This window comes from Antechinus flavipes, chromosome 3, assembly GCF_016432865.1.
Source record: "Antechinus flavipes isolate AdamAnt ecotype Samford, QLD, Australia chromosome 3, AdamAnt_v2, whole genome shotgun sequence".
Lineage (NCBI taxonomy): Eukaryota > Metazoa > Chordata > Mammalia > Dasyuromorphia > Dasyuridae > Antechinus > Antechinus flavipes.
The window spans coordinates 520897546-520917881 of NC_067400.1; the positions used below are offsets into that span (position 1 = coordinate 520897546).

The following is a 20336-nucleotide window of genomic DNA, read 5'->3' on the forward strand; positions in this document are numbered from 1 at the left end:
CAGCTCTAATAAGAGCTGGGCTTTTCAATCTAAGCCCAGGCAAGTCACGTAACCTCACTAATTATCAGTTTCCTCAGCTATTAAATGACTGGATAGGGGAAGAAGGAAGGGTTGAACTAGATGATTTCTGATGTTCCAATTCTTTATCTTTTGAGCTATACATTTTATATCTAGTACTGGCCAAAGTGGCCATGTGACCTAGAATCAGGAAGACACAAGTGCAGCGTCAGATATTTGCTAGCTATATGACCCTGGGACTTCTTTCTGATTCAAATATTTTCTCTGTTTAATAGAGATAATAATCTACCTCCCAGTGGAGTTGTGAAGGTCAAACAACATGGTATTTGTAAAATAGCCAACACAAATGTTAGCTGTTATTATTGTATGTATCATCCTACAAGATAAGAAAAAAGTTAATTTCTTCATAGCCTTTTCCTGGCACAATTCTCCTAACATGTCCCATCCCTAGTGCTGAGGAGTCTGTAAGTTATCCTAACTTCTTCCATGGTAAGGCCAATTTTATTCCCAAAGAAATTGTTATTTAGGCAGTTATTTGAATATGAGTTAGAGAGGAAGAGAGGAGTTTATCTCTGTTATCTCATACAACAATCCCTAGATTCAGAACTGGCCCAAAGTCACAGTACCAGTCTGATAAATTCCCTGAGAGTTAATAATACTTAAACTATCTTGATGTATTGACATCATGGCAGCTAGAAATCCTGGCCCTGGAAGTTATTGTGGAAATTGTTAATTTAAAAAAAAAAAAAAAAACTCCTAATTCCCTTGAGGAGAAAATGTGCTTTATTGTGTCTAAGGGCATTAAGTCTTTTCTGAGAAATTTTCCTTGAAATTCTGAAGAAAGAGGATTTGGTGCTACTGAAAGGTCTTTACAGACCCTGTCCTGCCCCAAACTAATTCTCTTGAGTCTTACATCTCCAACTAACTTTTAGACATTTCATACTGGATGTCCAGAAGATATCTTAGACAGCAGAATTCATTTTTCCTCCTAAAACTTCCTCCTCTTTCTATGTTTCCTATTACTTTTGATGGTCAACACCAGCAGATGCAAGAGTCATCCTGCATTTCTCATTTTTCACCTACCATAACCAGTTTGTTGCCAATACCTGTCGATTTATCTTTATAACATTTCTCAAATATACTCCCTTGCCTCCTTTCAGACTGCTGCTGATGGGTGTGTCTATCTGAAGTCTCTTCGCACACCAATCTATCTTCCATTCAGCCAATAAAATGATTTTACTAAAGCCTAAATCTGATCCTGTCAATAAACTCAAGACGCTTTTTATTGCCTTTATACAGATGCAAAGGATCATATATAAAATTAATTGTTTGGCACTCAAAGCCCTTCATAACAGCCCTCTCCACCTCTTACAGTCTTCTTGCACCTTATTCTCCAATTTTTTAATACAGTGACATCTCCTGGCTTCCCATGAGCAAGACATTCCATCTCTAAGGGTTTTTTCTATCCATCCTCCATGCCTGGAATGTTCTCCCTCCTCTGCTCTGACTCCTGACTTTCCTGCTTTCCCTTAAGTCCCCACTAAAATTCCACATTCTGCAGCAAGCCTTTCCCAACTCTTCTTAGTTCTGGTACTTCATCTTTTCTTAGTTCTGGTACCTTCTCTCTCTCTAAGGTAAATATTTCCTAGTTATTCTATAGATAGTTTGCTTTGTATATATTTATTTTCTTGTTGTCTCCCCAATTAGATTATAAATTCCTTGCACAGGGACTGTCTTTTAACTCTTATACCCAATTTTAGCACAATGTCTGGCACATAGTAAGTGCTTAATAAATGTTTGCTTGATTGCTTGATTTTCATTTACTTCAGTTAACATGAAGTATTTTTTGCTTTGCTGGAGATACAAAGTTGAATAAAACAATGTTGGTCAGATCTAAGCTCTAGCAGATAGACTCTGAAGGAGGAAGGATGGTCCATCCCAGTTAGAGTTGACTACTGATAGTTATTCATACTCTTGGACTACAAAGAAATAATCCTTCTGTAAGTGCAGCTAAGAGACATCAATGCTGAAGTTGGAGAAAATAAATTTGTAGAATAAGAATGAAATGGGAAAGAATTAGGAAATAATTTAATTACTATGACCCTGTGGCAAGAGAGAATATAGTTAGTGAGAGAATGGTATGACTGTGTGGAATTATGAGTTAATGTGAATGTTTGTAAATATAAATCCCTAGCTTGGATCTAAAAATGGAAGAATAAGCCAACCCAACATTAACTAAGTTCCTATGTATCTAGCACTGTAATTCCTATAATTAGGAATTCTAATACAAAAGTTAAATAATCTCTGCCCTCGAGGAGCTTAGATTCTTCTTAGGAAGAACAACCTCTATACAGAAAAGTATAGACAAGTAATTTAGGACATGATGGAGTAAACTTAACAAGTGGAAGAATCAGAAAAGTGTCTTAGAAGAGATTATATTCAAGCTGCTTCCTAATGAGAACAAGATTCCCTGGTGAGGAGGGAGCAAGGCTTAAGCAAAGATGCCAAGAAGGGAAAGAAGTAATAGCAACAACATGGTCACTGAATTTAATTAAAGTGAATTTTTGTAACTTTTGTAATCTTCCTTGTGTAGGTGTTTATCCTGTATTTGGGCGTGGTGCCTCAGACTTGTCAGGGGCAGCAGTTCGCGTTCACATTGTTGTCACCGCAGAAAAATCTACTTCTTTTCCCCCTGGGCCTGCTCACCAGACTAACTACACTGAAGACAGCAGTAACAGTGATTCAGAAAGGATTCCCCACCAAGAGGACCCTGTAGAGCCTGAAAACAAGAGTGACTGCAAGAAACTTGATTGTTCTCAGAGCCCCCAGGCAAAGTCTTCCCCTGTAGAAGCAGGCACAGCGGATTTGGAAGGCACATTTGCTGTCAGCATCTTAGTGGAAAGAGCAATGCACTTAAGTTTGAAAGGTAATTTTCTTAACTCTCTGAATTCTAGAATCTCAGCAGTTTATCTAATCTTAGCAGCTTATCTAATCTGACACATATGGGAGCAATCCCTTTTCAAACTTCCTTGATAAATGGTTCTGCCAATCAAATTCCCTCTTAAGATAGCCCATTCTCCCTGTGGGCAGAGCCAATAAGAAGCTTTTCCTCTAACTTGAAGAATAAAGTTGAGCTTACTTTTGTGTGCCATTTTAGGATTTACAAAATACTTTCTTCTCAACAGTCTTATGAAGTAGATAGGGACTCATTTTACAGATGAGACTATTAAGGTTCTTGGATATGTGGTAACTTATTTTCTCAGGGCCATTTTCAAAAATAGTAAATGGCAATGTGAGACCTGATCTTTACCCCACCTAGCAGAGGTCCCTCAGTTTATATGCTTTACTCTTTTTCTTGCCTCATGCTCCCTCCATGTGATAACCCTTCACATACTTGAAGACAGCTGGCCATGTCCCCTAAGTACTCTTTTCTCCAAGTTTAATCCAGGTTCTTTCAACCAGTCCTTGTCTCCGGCCTCTTGTAGAGACAGCTAAGTGGCACGATGGGGAGAATGCTGGGTCTACAGGAAGACCTGAGTTCAAATGTAGCCTCAGACACTAGCTTTGTGACTTTGTCAATGTCACTTCACTTCTTCCTCAGTTTCCCCAACTATAAAATAAAAAGAACAGTAATACCTGCCTCAAAAGTTGTTGTGAGGAGGTTCAAGTGAGAGAATAATTGTAATACACTTACCACAAGGCCTGGCACATCATAGGCACTTAATAATGCTTCTTCCCTTCCCTCTATCTCAAGTGCCTTTCTTTGGATACCTTCCTTCATATTAATTTCCTCCCTGAGGACAGTATTCCAAAAGAAATCTGAGTGGGGTAGTCATCTCTCTAGTTCTAAAAATTGCTACTATTAATCCAGCCTAAGGTTATATTAGATGTTTTGGCTTCTGTACCTCACTTTGACTTTGACTCCTCAGGAATAGTTTCAGTCATTTTTCAGTCTTTAAAGATAGCTTACTCCAGAATTTCCATAGTATTGTTGCAAAATCAAAAGAAGATCATAGGAGAGCTAGGTGGCGCAATAGATTGAGCATCAGCCCTGAAGTCAGGAGGACCTGAGGTCAAATCTGGCCTCAGACACTAAACACTTCTGGGCAAGTCACTTAACCCCAATTGCCTCAGAAAAAAAAAAATCATACTATTAACAGTCTCTTACCATTATTTTAAACTTACATTTCAGCCAATTAAATGAGATTATGCAAGTAAGCTTCCATGATATAAAGAAACATCACAAATTTGTGACTAATCATCAACAAGATGTTAACATCAAAGGCAACATAAGATTTGCCTAAGATTAAACTCCAGCTGTAGTCCTCTGAAGTACTTCCATCCTAACAGAGACATAAAGCAGTGAAGCCTTAATCAGCAGATTATGTACTTTGATATTGAATCAAAATACATAGGGGAAAGGACCTTAAGATTTCATGTGTGGGGAGCTTCCAGTGAAAAGGCTTCCTCTGCCAGTGCAGTTAGTACCTTCTCCACATCTTATAATTTAGAGCATTGCATAGAGTATTGAGTGTCTTGCCCAGAGTCATACAACCAATTTGTGTCAGAGGCAGAAGTTGAATCCGAGTCATTGTGGCTCTGAGCTCTACTCTTACACTTCTCATCAGAATATACATTGATGTACATATCGCTGTCATATGCACATTTATAAAGAATTAAATTTTAAAAGAACTTTAGACATGTTCTCATATAGCCTCCCAGGTCAGAAATTCCATTCTGTTATCTTGACAGGTAGCTTTACAGTCTCTATTTGAACACTTCTGGTGATAGGAAACTTGTACCCCAACAGGTTCCAGTGTTGAACAACTTTAATTATTGGAAATGCTTCCTTTATGTCTGTTTGAAATAAGCAAATCTATTTCCTCTTCTTCTCATAATAGCTCTAAAGATATTTTAAAATCTTGTCTTTAACACTAAGACTATTTAAACTATTATATTCAGTTATTAAAAATATATTTAAGCAGCTAATATATGTAATTGACTGGTGTGGCTGCTGAGAGATGGAAAGATAGGTTTTCCATGGAGTATGGTAGGTACACAGATAAATATGACATTAATTAATAGTAAAGACATTAAAATAGCACAAAAGTGTATGAGCTTAGATGATAGAGCATTGTCAGCTGGAGTCATCAGTACATTTAAGCAGTGTTGAAGAATGATTAGGATGCTGCCCTAGGAAGAAGTGGAAGAATAGACATTCTGATCATGAGAAAAATACAGGAAGTGTATAAAGATAGTCTATAAGATTAGTTTAGCCAGAGTATAGATTAAATATAGGGAATCGTAGGAAGAGATAAAGCTGGATACAAGGTAAAAATATTGTCCTGGTATGAAAATAGCAAGCAATGGAAAGTCAATGAGCAAAGAAGATGACTCTCAGCATACTGTGAGAATTATATATCTATAGTGTTCTGAAATGATAAGGCAGTTTAGAAACATGATTGTTATTAATGTTTTCCTATGCTAAAATTCTCACGTGTCTTATGTAGACATTGAGGTGACCCTAATAAGTTCTTGGTGCTCTCTTGGTGCTCTGGAACACAGATAGCTCTGATAGTTGCCACCAACCTAGAAAGGCATAAGATATAGGGTTGGTATTCCATCATGGATGCTTTGAGAACTAGATTAATTGAAACATTATATTTCATTATTTATATTACTAAAGAGTTGATCACCCTTTGATAGAAGTTCAACTTAGCAACTTATCTACTAAGATTTTGGTAGAAGACAGAGAATGAGATATTATTAGTGGAGATAAAACCTACACAATAAAACCATTTTACTTTTTTTTTTTAAATATTATTTGATCAGTGTACCAGGAAATTTACCCTGAAAAATAAACTTTTTATAAAGTGAAATTTCTTTAAAGCAAATAATTACCCACTAATTTTTCTGTTTTAAAAGGGGAAGTTTGGAACTTCATATACTATGTTTGATTAAAATAGTATGAACCCATATTTTCATCCAATATTCCTAGAGGCGTTCCCTCTTTTGTGTTGCAGTTAAAATCTCAGTGTAACCACCATAACAAAATAACATTGTTTCCTTATACAAAATATTACTGTTTCAAGGTCTAGAATATAAAGAGCTACTTAGGAAAAAGCACTGTAAGTCTGTAGTGGGAAGAAGTTCTGATTCAGATTACATTCAGTTCGCATCTTAACCTTTGTGATTATTGTTCTTGCCTTTCCATAAGTCTGCTCTAGAGGATCTACCATGTGCCAGATCCCTCCTATGGCGGTTTTAATGTTCCATGGATACCAGCACTGTATAGACTATCCATATGCTATTCCTCATGCCCAGCCTACTTTTTCCAGTCATTCTGTTTTTAGGAATGTATTTTATGCCATTTCTCACCACAGTCCATTGTTGAGAACAGGTTAAAGCTTAATTATAGTCATTTTGCATCATTCTATTGCCCTGTGGGTTACTTACAATGGTTTTCTTTTGAAGTTAGGAGTTTCTGTAAATTACAACCAAACAGCATTAACAGGAGGAAAATAAGAGCATCATCATTGCAATGGCTAATAATAATAAGTTGCTTTGGCTACAAAAATTCTTTTATTTAGGCATGGATAGGTTATGATGTGTATTGCTAGAGATTACATAGGTGAAATCTTGGCTCACTGATGTATTAACATTATTTTTGTGTTTAGCAGCTGTTCCTGGGCAATTGCCCGGTGTTTTTCAATTTATGCTCTTACTCAGTGATATAAATATTGCAGACAGGCAGTACCTTGTTTTATTGTTACCACCTCGGAGAAAAACACCAGAGTTCAAACAAATAAGTACTCATCAGTGTCTTTATCATCTATTCTGAGGAGTTCTCCTGTGTTTTTTTTGGCAGTAGCTTACGGGAGGTGGTTATTTTTTAGATTCAGCTCAGAGCTAGGTTTAAAAAAAAAAATCTTTCCCGAGAGGTTTTGTGTGTGTGTGTGTGTGTGTATGAGTGAGAGAGAGAGAGAGAGTATTCCTAGCAAAGTCAAATTCCAGATGCACCTCTCAAAAAGATAAAGCAAGAAGAGCAGCATTTTTTACTTATCATTATGTGTAAAGCCATCCAGAGACTATAAGAAGTCTTTCACCCATGGAAAGTTATACTTGCCTATGTTTATTCACTCATTTAGCAAACATTTATGAAGCACACGCTATATGTAGAGAACTATGATAAGTACCGGAGGAAATGCAAGTTTAAATTGGACTAAGATTTTTCCCTCAAGAAAACCATATACTATTTTATTTTTGTCTTTATATCTCCTGCACCTTGCAAAGCTCCTTACACAGAGAAGGTTTTTGTTAAATATAATACAATTATATATTCTGTAGTTTAATAAGAAGATAGAACAAATACAAGTAGCTGTACAATAAAGAACAGTCTGAATAAAGTGAGAGAGGTTATCAGTGCCACATTAGAAAATAAGGGATGTTTTCCTGAAGGGCCTGGCATTTGGGTTGCTCTTTAAAGGTTAGACAGTTATGCATCACTATCACTAACACAAAAGTATTAACTAGGTAGTATATGCCAAATACTAGAGATACAAAGAAATAAATGAAATAATCCTTGTCCTCAAGGATCTTTTGTTCTAATGGAAGAGACAATATCTATACACATATATAGGCAAATAGAAAGCAGATACAAGGTAACCTTGGAGAGAAAGGTAATAAAACCAAGAAGTCTAAGAAAGTCTTCATGGAAGTGGCGGCATGGGATATTAAGTAAGTAGAGAGAAGGCGGTGATGTGATCATACTTGTGCTGTGGGAAAGTCATCCTGACAGCTGCATGGAAGATACTGGATCAGAGAGAGATTTAACACCCATTAAGCTGCTGCCAAGATTTTGTGAGGACATTCCCACTACAATATTGATAACTCTTCTTCAACTTCTGGTCCTAGAGAATTGCTGAGCTTTAAATAACTTGTCCAGGGTCATGTTGCAAGGATGTGTCAGAGAAAGGGCTTGATACCTGCGTTCTTCTGACTCCATCTCCAATTCTTGATCCACCATACCAGTGGCTCTCAAAAGCTGATATGAGGACCCCTGCAGGGGTTTTTTAATAAACTTACAATAGCTACAGTAATAATAATAATAGTAGGATGTTATTTGCCTATTTAAATACTCCTCTTTTTTCCAACTACGTGTGTGTGTGTGTGTGTGTATGTATTTCAATTAATAACCAAGTATCCCAACAAATTGAAGGCAAAAGCAGATATGAGAATGTTGGTGTCTTCTGGTAAGCTAGACATTAAAGAGATTTGCAAAAATATGTAGAACAATGCCATTCTTCTCAATAATCTTTTAATATAATTATGTTTTTATGAAAATATGTATTAATAACATGTAATGAATTTTTTGCTGTTGTTTTAATGAAATAAATATTTCTAAATATATTACTTTTAATTTCTAATTCAGTAAAAACTAATAGATAAAATACACACAAACAAAAGTTCTTTGGAGGGGTCCTCAATTTTTAATTATAAAAGGGTCTTGTGACCAAAATGCTTGAGAACTATTACTCTACTCCATGCATGACTGCCTCTTAAAAGAATTGTGTTTTGATATAATGTAAATTATACATAGTGCTATAGTAGTGGTATTGGTGATAATGGTTTGGTAATTCTATTTCAGGAAGCCCCCTGACTGAACGAAATGTCACAGCACCCAGTTGCTGTGTGTCATTTGCAGCTACTGATGTGAGATCCCCAATATATACTCATGTGGTTGAGAATACAGACTCACCTGTTTGGGATTTTCAGCAAGAAACCAGGTACAGACTTTTACTGTGTAGCCGAAACACAGTAATCAGTGCTTCTTTATAGCATGGAAGTGTGGGTTCTTAGAACTAACTTTATAATGGAGCACTGTTCCTGGCAGGTCCTGCCAAGTGGGAATGTCTCTGAGTATAGACCCAGTAAAGGGCAATATGTTTATCATAGAAGAACTAGCCTACTTTGTTTGGAAAGTCTCATCACCAGAATTGGCCAAAGCTGATAATGGTTTTGACCACTACAATTCACAGAGACCATGTACTAAAGGTATCATAAGAGTTACTAAAGTAAAGGAAATACCTATGCCAGTGAAATCACAAGTCTTTGAATATTAAAGTTTTAAGACTAGAATATCTCTGAGGTGCAAAGATTTTAGAATCTTGGAAACAAGATAATGATCTAATTGACCTACAAGTGGTAGAGGAGTCATTTTCAGGCCTCATTTTCATATTGTCCTTTGTTTTACTCTTATCAGGCCATTTTACATAAAAAGAATAATCTCACACAGTATTGCAAACTATCTTTGATGATGGTACTTTCTTCTTTAAATGAAATTCTTAGAGAGTAGAAAGAAAGCTCCAGAGCTACATTCTCCAACCAAAGCCTCATTTTGAGCAGTTCCCATCAGTGAGAGTTCTTCCTTGGTAATATGTTCAACTCAGATCAATCAATTCCCCAAGACATCAGGTAGCATAGATTGCTGGGTCTGGAGTCATAAAAGCCTGAGTTCACATATAGCCTCAGACACTAGCAGTTTAACTCTGGGCAAGTCATTTAAACCAGTCTGCCTCAGTTATCTCAATTGTAAAAAGTTATAACAATAGCATTCACTTCCCATGAGATAATAATTTAAATAGCATCTAGTAGAGTGCCTAGAACATGGCAGGTACTATGTAAATTGTGCTTTATTCCATTCTAATTTTTCTCCAACTGCCTACAGAAAGAGAGTGAATTAAGCATTTGTAAAAATACTGTGTGCCAGGTACTGTGCTAAGTTCTGGAGTTATATATAGAAAAAGAAAAACAATACCCAACCTCAAGAAGTATATATTCTAATGTTTAATAAATACATACTACATGTCTCACAAAGCAGATGAACAGTAACCTTGGGAGGAGACAAAAAAAAATCTTTTAGCCGAGTCATGCAGGGAACCAGAGATGCTAAGAGACCAAGGTGAAGTCATTGTAAGCACAAGAGACCACCAGTACAGAGGCACAGACACAGGAAATGAAGCATCATTTTCAAGGAAGAGCAAATTAATTGAGTTAGATTGTATTGTTTATGAAAAGGAATAAAGTAGAAGAAAACTAGGGAGATAAGAATGGATCATGTTGTGAAAAGCCAAGCAAGAGGCTTTATAATTGAACCCAGAGATAATAGGGAGTCATAGAGTCCATTGAACTCCCTATTAAGAAAGTAATTTCAGAGCTTTGTGGTGGAGAAGTAGAGAAAATTTTGAAATAGAGAGCAAAACTAGAAGGCTACTGCAATAGTCCACATGAGAAACAAGGAACGTCTCAATCAGGCTTGTGGCTGTGTGACTAAAAAGAACGGGCCAGATGTGAGAGATGTTTTAGAGGTAAAAACAACAAGCTGTGGTCATCTATTGGATATTGTAGAATGAGTAAAAATGAGTCAAGAATGACACTGAGCTGACTAGGAAGATAACATGCCATCAACAACACAGGAAAATTCTAAAGAGAAGAGGTTTAAAGGGAAAACATTTTTTTGGTTTGTTTTGGATCTGTGAAATTTGTGATGTTTATGGGCTGTTCAGATCAAAATGTCCAATAGGCAGTTGATGATGTGGAATTTAGAGTTCCAGAGAATAATTAGAGCCAGTTATTATGTAGATCTAGGAATTATTTGTATGGAGGTTATAATTGAACTTAGAACAACTAATGCAATATCTTCATAAAGGAACATAAAGAAAAGAGACCCCAAGATAGGACCTTGGGAGGCACTTACATTTAGTGGATTTGATCCAGCAAAGAAGACTGAAAAGGAATGGTCATTTAGATAGGAGGAGAACCAAGAAAGAACAGTTATAGATATCTAGAATGGAGTGGTTATCCAGAGGTAGCTGATAATTATTTGCAAATGCTGCAGAAAGACTTAGGAAAGATAAGGATTGAGAAAAAGCCATTAGATTTGGTGACTGAGAGATCATTGGCAACTTTTAAATTTTTTTACTTTTTCCCCTAATTACTTATAAAAATGATTTTTAACATTCATCTTGTAGAATGAGATCCAAATTTTCATTCTCCTTCCCACCTCGCTGAGAAGACAAACAATTTGATATGTTAAGTGCAGTCATAAAAAATATTCCCATGTTAGTCATGTTGTGGGAAAAACAAGAAAAGGAAAAGTTTGCTTTAATTGCATGCAGACTGACAATTTTTTCTCTGAAGGTGAATCCCATCATAAGTTCTTCAGAATTGTCTTGGATCATTGTATTCCTGAGAATAGCTAGTTCATTCACAATTGATTATCATACAGTATCTACTATATTGAGTGTTCTCCTGATTCTGCTCATTTCACTTTGCATCAGTTAATATGCCTTTCCAGGTTTTTCTGACAGCATCCTGCTCTTCATTTCTTGTAGCACAGTAGTATTTTGCCACAATCACATATCACAGGTTGTTCAACCATTCCTCAATTTCTAGTTCTTTGCCATAACAAAAAGATCTGCTTTAAATATTTCTATACATATAGGTCCTTTTTTGTTTTTTATTTCTTTAGGATACAGACCTAGTAATGGTATTGCTTGGTAACACAAAGGAATGCAAGGTTTTATGGCCCTTTAGGCATAGTTACAAATTGTTCTATGGTTGAATCAGTATGCTATCATTTATTTGCATCAGTAAATTTAGAGAGAATAATTTCAATTGAATGATATGATCAGAAGCACAATGTTTAGAAGAGAGTGAGTGGAAAGGAAATGTGGGCACTAATTGTAAATGGCCTTTTCAAAGAGTTTAATCTTGGAAGGGAGGAAGAATTTAGAATGATGCCTAATGAACAATATTGAGTTGTATCCATGGAGCTATTTGGATTCAGTGATAAGTCTGACTTCTGCAAAGCACAGGCATAATAGGCCACCTTCCTTTCACTGAGCAACAATGTGAAGATGCCCATTGTGGATTGGGTACTTGGAAGGACACTCTGGCAAAGTGAGTAATACAGTGAAACCTGCAGTAGGTTTAGGATACCTCCACACAGGACAGTTGACTACTTCCAAAGGTGATCCATTTCTGTTTTAGACATCCCTCACTTGTTAGAAAGTTCTTGATTATGTTTTAAAAGGCATTTGTGAATTAGTTGGTGAGTTAGTTGAAATAGTATAAGGTCCCTTCCATTTTAAGATCCTGTAATTCTTTTTACAAGTTTAGCATTTTCTTATTCGATTTTCCTAAAACAGAACCTTTTGTGGAAAAGTTATTGTCCTAGGAATGGAAGAAGTTTGGGGTGTTTTGTTATTATTGTTGTTTTATGCTCACCAGCATAACTATTTGTTTAATGTTCAAAAATAATCCTTAAAGTTTGCTCTCCTTGGCCATTGTATCTTTTTCCATTCTTAAAGAATTCAATTCAGTAAATAATTCAGGAAGAGAGATAGAAAATGCTCACAATGAACTATGATACTAGAAAGAATGTGCTAAGTATACAAGGACAATTCCAGACAAAATGTTGATATATTTGAGAGGAAAAGAAAACCTTTGCCTTGTTTCCTAATATGAGTAGAAGATATCCAGCAAGGTATCATGGAAGAAGTGTAGTACCTAAGCTGAGTCATGAAAGAAAGGAGAAAGCAATAGAATAGCAAGTAGTCTTTGCTGAATTACTGAGCAAGTGAGAAGCAGTGTAAAATATGGCTGGAAGATTATGTGAAATCATATTGTAATAGGTCTTATAGATCAGGATCAAAAGTTTACAGTTTATCAGAAGTTTATTGACTAGGCAATGAATTGAAAATAACCCGAGTAGTGTGATATTATTTGAGCATTAGATAAAGAATCAACTCAGGAAAAGAATGACTAACAGTGAGAAGACACCATTAGAGGAAATGTGAACAATATTCCAGGAAGCTGGTGCATTGAGTCATAGATTTAGAACTGGGAAGGATATTAGAGTTCATCTTGTCCAACTTCAATGTTATGCTCATTTCCCTTTGCATCAGTTAATATGTCTTTAAACAAAAGAGAGTAGAGGGCCTGCTCAGGCACAAAGATAGTAATCAAGCCAAGAGGCAAACCAAGTTCTCTGACCCAAAAATTCAATAATCTCTCTATTGTACCAATTGACCCCTTGTTGTTTATATATACATGATGACAAGAATTTTTTTTCTACAGGTTATCCAAAGAACTTCTACTGGACTCCCAACAAACCTTGGTCTTCAAAGTTTGGCATAAAGCAGGTATCAACTCTCTTCATATCTTGAAGCTCTCTCTTAAGAGAAACTAGTTAACCTGTTAACAATCTGAAAGTCACTTTCTCTAAATCAGAAGACACTTTCTTGGAGAGTATGATAATCAGAAGAAAAGAAGCATGTTAGAAGTGAATTATAAGGAAAAAGAAGTTATTTGATATCTTCCAGTCAAATCAAAAAATCTCATAGTTGGAATGATCTTAAAGAGCAACTGATATTAGTCAGAATACAATATAGCTTGGAGTCATACGACCACAGGCTCAGAATGTTAGAGCCTAAAAAGACTTTAGAATATAAATCAGTCAATTAATAAATATTTATTAAGCATGTACTATGTGCCAGGCACTGTTCTAAGTGCTAGGGATATAAAAAGAAGCAAAAGAGAGTCCCTGCCCTCAAAAAACTCACAATCTAATAAAGGAGACAGCATGCAAACAAATATATACAAACAGACTTTATACAGAATGAATAGGAAATAATTCACAAACAGGAGGCATTAGAATTTTAAGAGAGATTGAAAAGGTTTTCTGTAGAAGATGGTTTTAATTGAGACTTACAAGAAACCAGTGGATGAGGAGGGAAAACATAACTGCCGTGAGGGACAAGTCATAGAAATGCTTGGAGCCAAGAGATGCAATAACTTATTTGCAGAATAGCAAAGCAACCATTATCACTGAATTGAAGAAGACCTGTTTGAGAGTAAAGTATAAGACTAGAAAGATAAGAAGGAATAGGTCATAAAGGGCTTTAAACGTCAAAAAGGAGACTTTGTATTTAATCTGAGAGATGATAAAGAGCCACTGTAGTTTATTGAATAGAAGTTGTGACCATAGTCAGACCACACTTTAGGAAAATCACTTTAGCCAGCAGAATGAAAAGTGCTTTGAAGTGAGGAGATATTTAAAGCAAGAAGACTTACCAGAACGCCATTACAAGGGTCCAAGCATGATGTAAGGAGGACCTGAACTGGAATGATGGCAGTATCAGAGAAGAGAAGCAGGTAAATTTTAGAAATGTTAATAAAGGTTGAAGTCAACAGGCTGTGACAACCAATTGAATATGGGAAGGTGAGAGATAGTGAGGAGTCAAGCCTGGGGACTGAGAAGATGATGGTAGCTTCTTCTAGGGTAGGATTTATGGGGAAAAACAATGAGATCAGTTTTTGATATGTTAAGGTGTCTACTGGACATCCACTGCAAGATGACTGAAAGACAGTTGAAGATACAAGACTCGGATTAGTAGAGAGGTGAGCGTAGAATAGGTAGTTTTGAGAATCTTCAGCATAAAAATGGTAATTAAATCCATGGGAGTTTATGATATCTCCAAGTGAAGTGGTATAAAGGGAGGACAAACGAGAAAGGGGACAAAACTCTCTAGAACACTTAGGGGAAAATGGCATGCTAGATAAGCATTCAGTAAAGGAGCCCGAATAGGACTGACAACTCCTATTGTCAGAGAGGAGAGGGATCAACACTGCCCAAGATTACAGAGAGCTCAAGACTAATGATATTTGAGAAAATGCCATTAGATTTGTCAATTCAAAAAACATTGGTGACTTTGAAGAGAGCAGTTTTGGTGAAATGATAGATTAAAAGCTGGATTGGAAGGGGTTAAGAAAAGAATGAGATGAGAAAAAGTGAGGTACCAGTTGTAATTGCTTTGCTGAGAAATTTAGCTACAAGGAGCAAAAGAGAGGGCAGAACTGGAAGGATCAAGTGAAGGTTTTTGGAGGAAGGATGAGGAACACATGGAGTGTGTCTGCAGTCAGCAGGGTAAGAACTAGCAGAAAGAACAATATTCGATTGGACAATGGCTGAACAAGTTGAAGCATATGATTATGAATGAAGTGTTTTTGTGCTATCGGACATGATGAGGGGCATGGTTTCAGAAAAAATATTGCAAAATCTCTGAAGTGATGCAAAGTGAAATGAGAAGAACTGAGAAATCTTTCTGTATAATAATAGAATGTTGTAATGATCAACTATGAAAAATTTGACTCCTTTCATCAATACAGTGATCCAAGAGAAATCCATAGGACTTACGATGAAAAAATGCTATCCATTTCCAGAGAACTGTTGAACTCTGAATGCAAATTGAAGTGTAATTTTATTTTTTCTCTTTTCTGCAATATATGGCCAAAATGGAAATGTTTTGCATTATTTCACATGTGTAATTAATAATATATTGCTTGCCCTCTGAATGGATAAGAGAGGGGAAGAGGAAAGGAAAGAATTTGGAACTCAAAATATAAGAAAAGAATGTTATAAGTAAATTTAAAAAAAAAAAAAAACCTGAAATGATAAGAGTCGGGGTGCCAAAGGGGACAATCTGAGGATATATGATAGATGGGACATAGTGGATTTTTTTTTAACACATTAACACATTACCTCTTAGAAATAATGTTAAACAGGTAACCGAGCTCTCATTATTCATTAATCATTCCAACCCTTCTTCCTAAAAATAAGGCTAGATTTCCCTCAACCTCTTCCCAGTCAGAATCTAACAATTATCTACCCTTACTATTTTATTTATTCACCTCCCACTCACTTCTCAAAACCTTCTGTATTCATCACTCTTTCAAAACTGTCTTCTCAAACATTACCAGCTTTTGTGGAGTTTTTTAAAGAATTATTTTAACAATCATTTTTTAAAATTTTGAGTTCCAAATTTTCTCCAACCCTCCTCTATTGTACCCACTGAGAAGGCAACATAACATCAGTTATACATGTGAAGTCATGAAAAATATTTTCATATTAGCCATGTTGGAAGGGGAAAAAAAACAAAAAGGAACAAAAAATAAGTATGCTTCAATCTGTACTCTTTTCATATCTCTAAATGAAGATAACTGGCATTCTTTTATCTCCTTTGTATATATATTCCTAGAAGTGATATTGTTGGATCAAAAGGAACATAAACTTGATTAGTTTTTTGTTGTAGTTCCAAATTTATTTTCTTGGAGCTACATTACCAAGTTGCATGTAGAAGTTCAAAGTAATATAAGAAAATAAAAGAAAATCTGAAATAAAGCTATTGATCGCTCATCTTTGAGCCATGTTGATAAAAGCAAAATGATAATACAACCTAAATAAATTTTAGAGATTTAGTGCTATACTAATCAAACTACTTTACAAAGCTATATAAAATAGTTACAGTTCATTTGAAGGAATAAAAGGTCTGGAATTTTAAGGTAAATAAGGAAAATTATTTCATTAAAATAATAGAATAGTCCTCCTAGACCTCTAGTTACACTATAAAGCAGTAACCATTAAAATTATTTAGTATTGATTAAAAGAGAGAAATAGGCACATGAAACAGATTAGACAAACAAGAAACAAAAATAAATAATCCAGCATTCAGTAAATCAGAGATCTTAAAGTATTTGGGATAAGATTCCTAATTTTAAATGGACTAATGGGAATGTTGGAGAGCAGTCCGCAAAGAACAATTTAGATATAAATTGGTCCAATTATTCTAGAAAGCAATTTAGAATTATACTTTTTAAAAACTGATTAAAATGCTTATAATCTTTGTGATACAGAGATTTCATTGGTGGACATATGCTCTAAAACACATAAAGGTCTCATAAATACCAAAATATTCACATAGAAGCACTTTTTTTATAATAGCACAAAAAGCCTAAAAACAAATTAGTCATCCATTCACTGGGGAATTGTGGCACACAAATGTGGTATTAATATGTAGTAAGGAATGATAATGTGAATTCAGGGGAACGCTATAAGAATTATCTTAGATTATTATCATAGATTTAGAGTGGAAAGAAACCCATCATTTCACAGATTATGAAACTGAGGTCCAAGGGAATCATGTGATTATGCCAGGATTAATTCAGAGAATAACATAGCTGGGATTGAACCAGGCCTTCTAACTCAGAATTTCCCATTGGATTGTGCTGTCTTTTTTTCTTGCATTAGAAAAAAATCTTAAGAGCATCATTACCTTTTGCATGTTCTATCAGCACCTCTACACTGAAATATTTTGCACAATTTATTCCCTATTTTCAGGAACTCAAGAACCATCTAGAATATACTTCCCCAGAACATCCCCCGAAGCCATGTTTTTATTAAATCTTTTCTCTCTGACTCAGGCCTGTAATCTACGAATCCTTGCAAGATCACTTAGTCTTTCATCTCATTTCTGCCCTCAGAGTCTTATTCTCCCTTCACTTTTCAACCATTCCCTATCCTTAACCCTTGAATTCCCATCCTTCTTATTCTATAGTCATTCACATCCTGTCAGTTCTCAACTTGATATCATTCTGACCTTCCCTGCTTTTCTTTTTCCTCTGGAAATGAAACTATCAGTCACCGCCTCCTCATTCTGGACAATATACCTGTGTCAATGTATCTTTAAATCAATCATCTTTTTGACTATCCTGTTCTGTTTAAGCTTCCTTCTGAACTTCCTTCTGCATTTTGAAAAATGTCTCAATAAGGAACAGCTAAGTGACAGCTGATTAGATTAGATTAGAGCACCAGTCAGGAGGACCTGAATTCAAATCTGGTCTCAGACACTTAATGCTTCCTAGCTTAACCCCTATTGCCCTGGGGGAGAAAAATGTCTCAACATCCCTTTCTTGTTTTGGCATCAGTATCAGTTCCCCCTTCCATTCCCTTTCTCCCTTCACACTCCCACCCCCTTCCCAGCAAACCTTACATATCTTACTGCTGCCACTGCATCTGCTTGAATATAGGGACCTCTTATACATCTTCCAAGCTATCTCATCACCCATTGCTATTGTTTCTCAACAGTAGGAGATTCCTGCATAGATTTCTCTGCTTTCCCTACTATTAAGAGTACAGAATTTAACATTTACTAAAAATCTATAATGTACAAGGCAGTATATGTTGATGTAACACAGGTAAAGCTAGACCTACTAGGCTTGTTCTCTTTTGCAGACACAGTTTTACAGTGGGACAGGTAAGAATAACTTCCATCTATATAACACTATGATTTACACAGCACTTATCACAATAATGCTGTGAAGTTGATAGTATGAATATTGTAAAGTGTCATACACTTTGATCAGTGGACCTATGAGCTTCAAGCTTGATCTTTTTGATTCAGGCTAGTGATCTTTGCAAGACCAAAGAATTGAAACTAGCAGGAAGTAGATTTTCCTTTTTTCCATGTTCACAGAATTTAAGAAAGAATCTCAGTAGCCATCTAGTCCGACAAATAGTCCGGACTATAATATGCCCAACAAGTGCTACACTTTACTTGAAGACTTCTACTGAAGGAGAACTTACTGTCTTTGAGGCAGCTCATTGTATTTATGAACATCTCTAAATGTTAATAATTCATTCAGCCTAAATTGGCTACCTATTTCATAAGACAATTTAAAATACTTGAGGATAGTTACCCTTTCTTCCTCACTTTATCTTTAGGCTAAACATCCCTGTTTCCTTCAACAAATCCTTATATGACGTTGATTTAAACCTATGTTATCCTGATTTTCCTTCTGTGGAGACATTCTATTTTATCAGTGTACTTCAAAATGTGACATTCAGAATTGAAGATAATAGTCTAGGGCTGAGTATAACAGAGCCATCTCTCTTTCCTAATGGTGGAAAGCTTATGCCTCTCTTGATTTAGCCCTATACCTATTGGGCTGCCATCCTACACTTTTGACTTAACGAAATTCCCAGGATCAGATAATAAAGAACAAAAGATAATGGCTGGGAAAGACAACATAGGTCAGTAGAAAGAGGACCAGATATCAAATCTGCTACTAGTTAACCTTTTTATCTTTAGGTAAATCTCTTAATCTCTCTGATCTTCAGTTTCCCTAGCTGTTTAAAAAAAAATTAAAAGGAAGTTAGACTAGATGATCTTTTCCAGCTCTAAATCTGTACTCCTATAAGGGTACCTTGATACATAAAATATCAGATCTTGTAGAGACATTAGAATATAGACTGTAAGAGCTAAAAGGCATCTTCAAAACTAGCTAAACATAAGTATGAACTTAGGTTTTTTAAATATATTTCAGTGTCAAGTTAACAGCATTCATTAGGCTGTTCCTGCTCTCAAGGAACTAACATTGTAATAGAAGAAGACAAGAGCTGAAAACTGGCCATGAGTATGGGGAGTAGTATGAAGTCCAAAGCAAAGAGGAAAGAAAGGTAGTTTTCCTGAGCCCTTCCTTAGAATGGAAATTCCAGGAGGAACTTGTTCATTGGAGAAGAGGGCTTCTAGCTACAGAATTCAAAAGGTGTTCTAAGAGAAGAAGGGAAGGAACTTCCAGTGTGAGAAGAAAGCTGAAGTATTGTGGCAGAATCTAGAGCCAGAACCCAAGCCAGGTTTTAATCCTATTAATTTTATTTATGCATTTAAAAACTGATAAGGAATCCGTAATACAATAAAGGTTAAATATTCTTGATTTTCTCCAGTCTCAATTTACAAAAAAAACAAACTGAGAATTAGGAGTGTAAGTGATTAACATTATATGAATTTCTGACAAAGAATCACATCTTAAGACTCGAATTCCAATGTTCTTTCTACTAGATGATGTTTCTGCACAACCACATTTAGGATGATAATTCTCATCTTCTAGAATAAGAAACTAAGAAAGTGGGGCAGCCAAGTGATAGATAGAGCACCAGCCCTAAAGTCAGGACCACCTGAGTTCAAATCTCATCTCAGACACTTAACACTTCCTAGCTGTGTGACCCTGGGCAAGTCACTTAACCCCAGTTGCCTTTAAAAAAAAAAGGAAGAAAGAGAGAAACTAAGAAAGTTAAAACTGGGAGGTTCTTTATATCATAAAATGTCAGAGGTGGAAGAGACCTTAGAGAATGTTAAGAAGTTGAATAGCCCTTAGAGATCATTTACCTCAAGCTTCTTGTTTTGCAGAATAAGAACAAGTCCATACTCATTCTGTATCTTCTGCCTTTGGCTGTAATGTTTCAGAGTTAAATAGACTTCTGCTTAGGGAAGTTTCTGAAATTTAGTCTAAGAAGTTGGCTAAAAAAGATCCTTTGGGCTCAGGAATGGTCTTCCAAGGACAGCCTTGAAGACACAAAAATTTCCAAAGGAATTGAGACATCCAGAGATTTGGGTATCCTGATTTTTTCTTCATGAAGC

General features: G+C 35.8%; 1 protein-coding gene across 5 annotated transcripts in view; it reads left to right on the forward strand.

The window, feature by feature from the left end:
* The window catches only part of C2CD3 (C2 domain containing 3 centriole elongation regulator), a 143482-nt gene that overhangs the window by 97893 nt on the left and 25253 nt on the right, over window positions 1–20336 (forward strand). For all 5 annotated transcript variants that reach the window (XM_051987129.1, XM_051987128.1, XM_051987127.1 and 2 more), the window contains exons 24-26: window positions 2612–2944; window positions 8666–8804; window positions 13159–13223. In XM_051987129.1, coding sequence (XP_051843089.1) covers window positions 2612–2944; window positions 8666–8804; window positions 13159–13223 — 537 coding nt within the window. The remainder of the gene's footprint in view (window positions 1–2611; window positions 2945–8665; window positions 8805–13158; window positions 13224–20336) is intronic.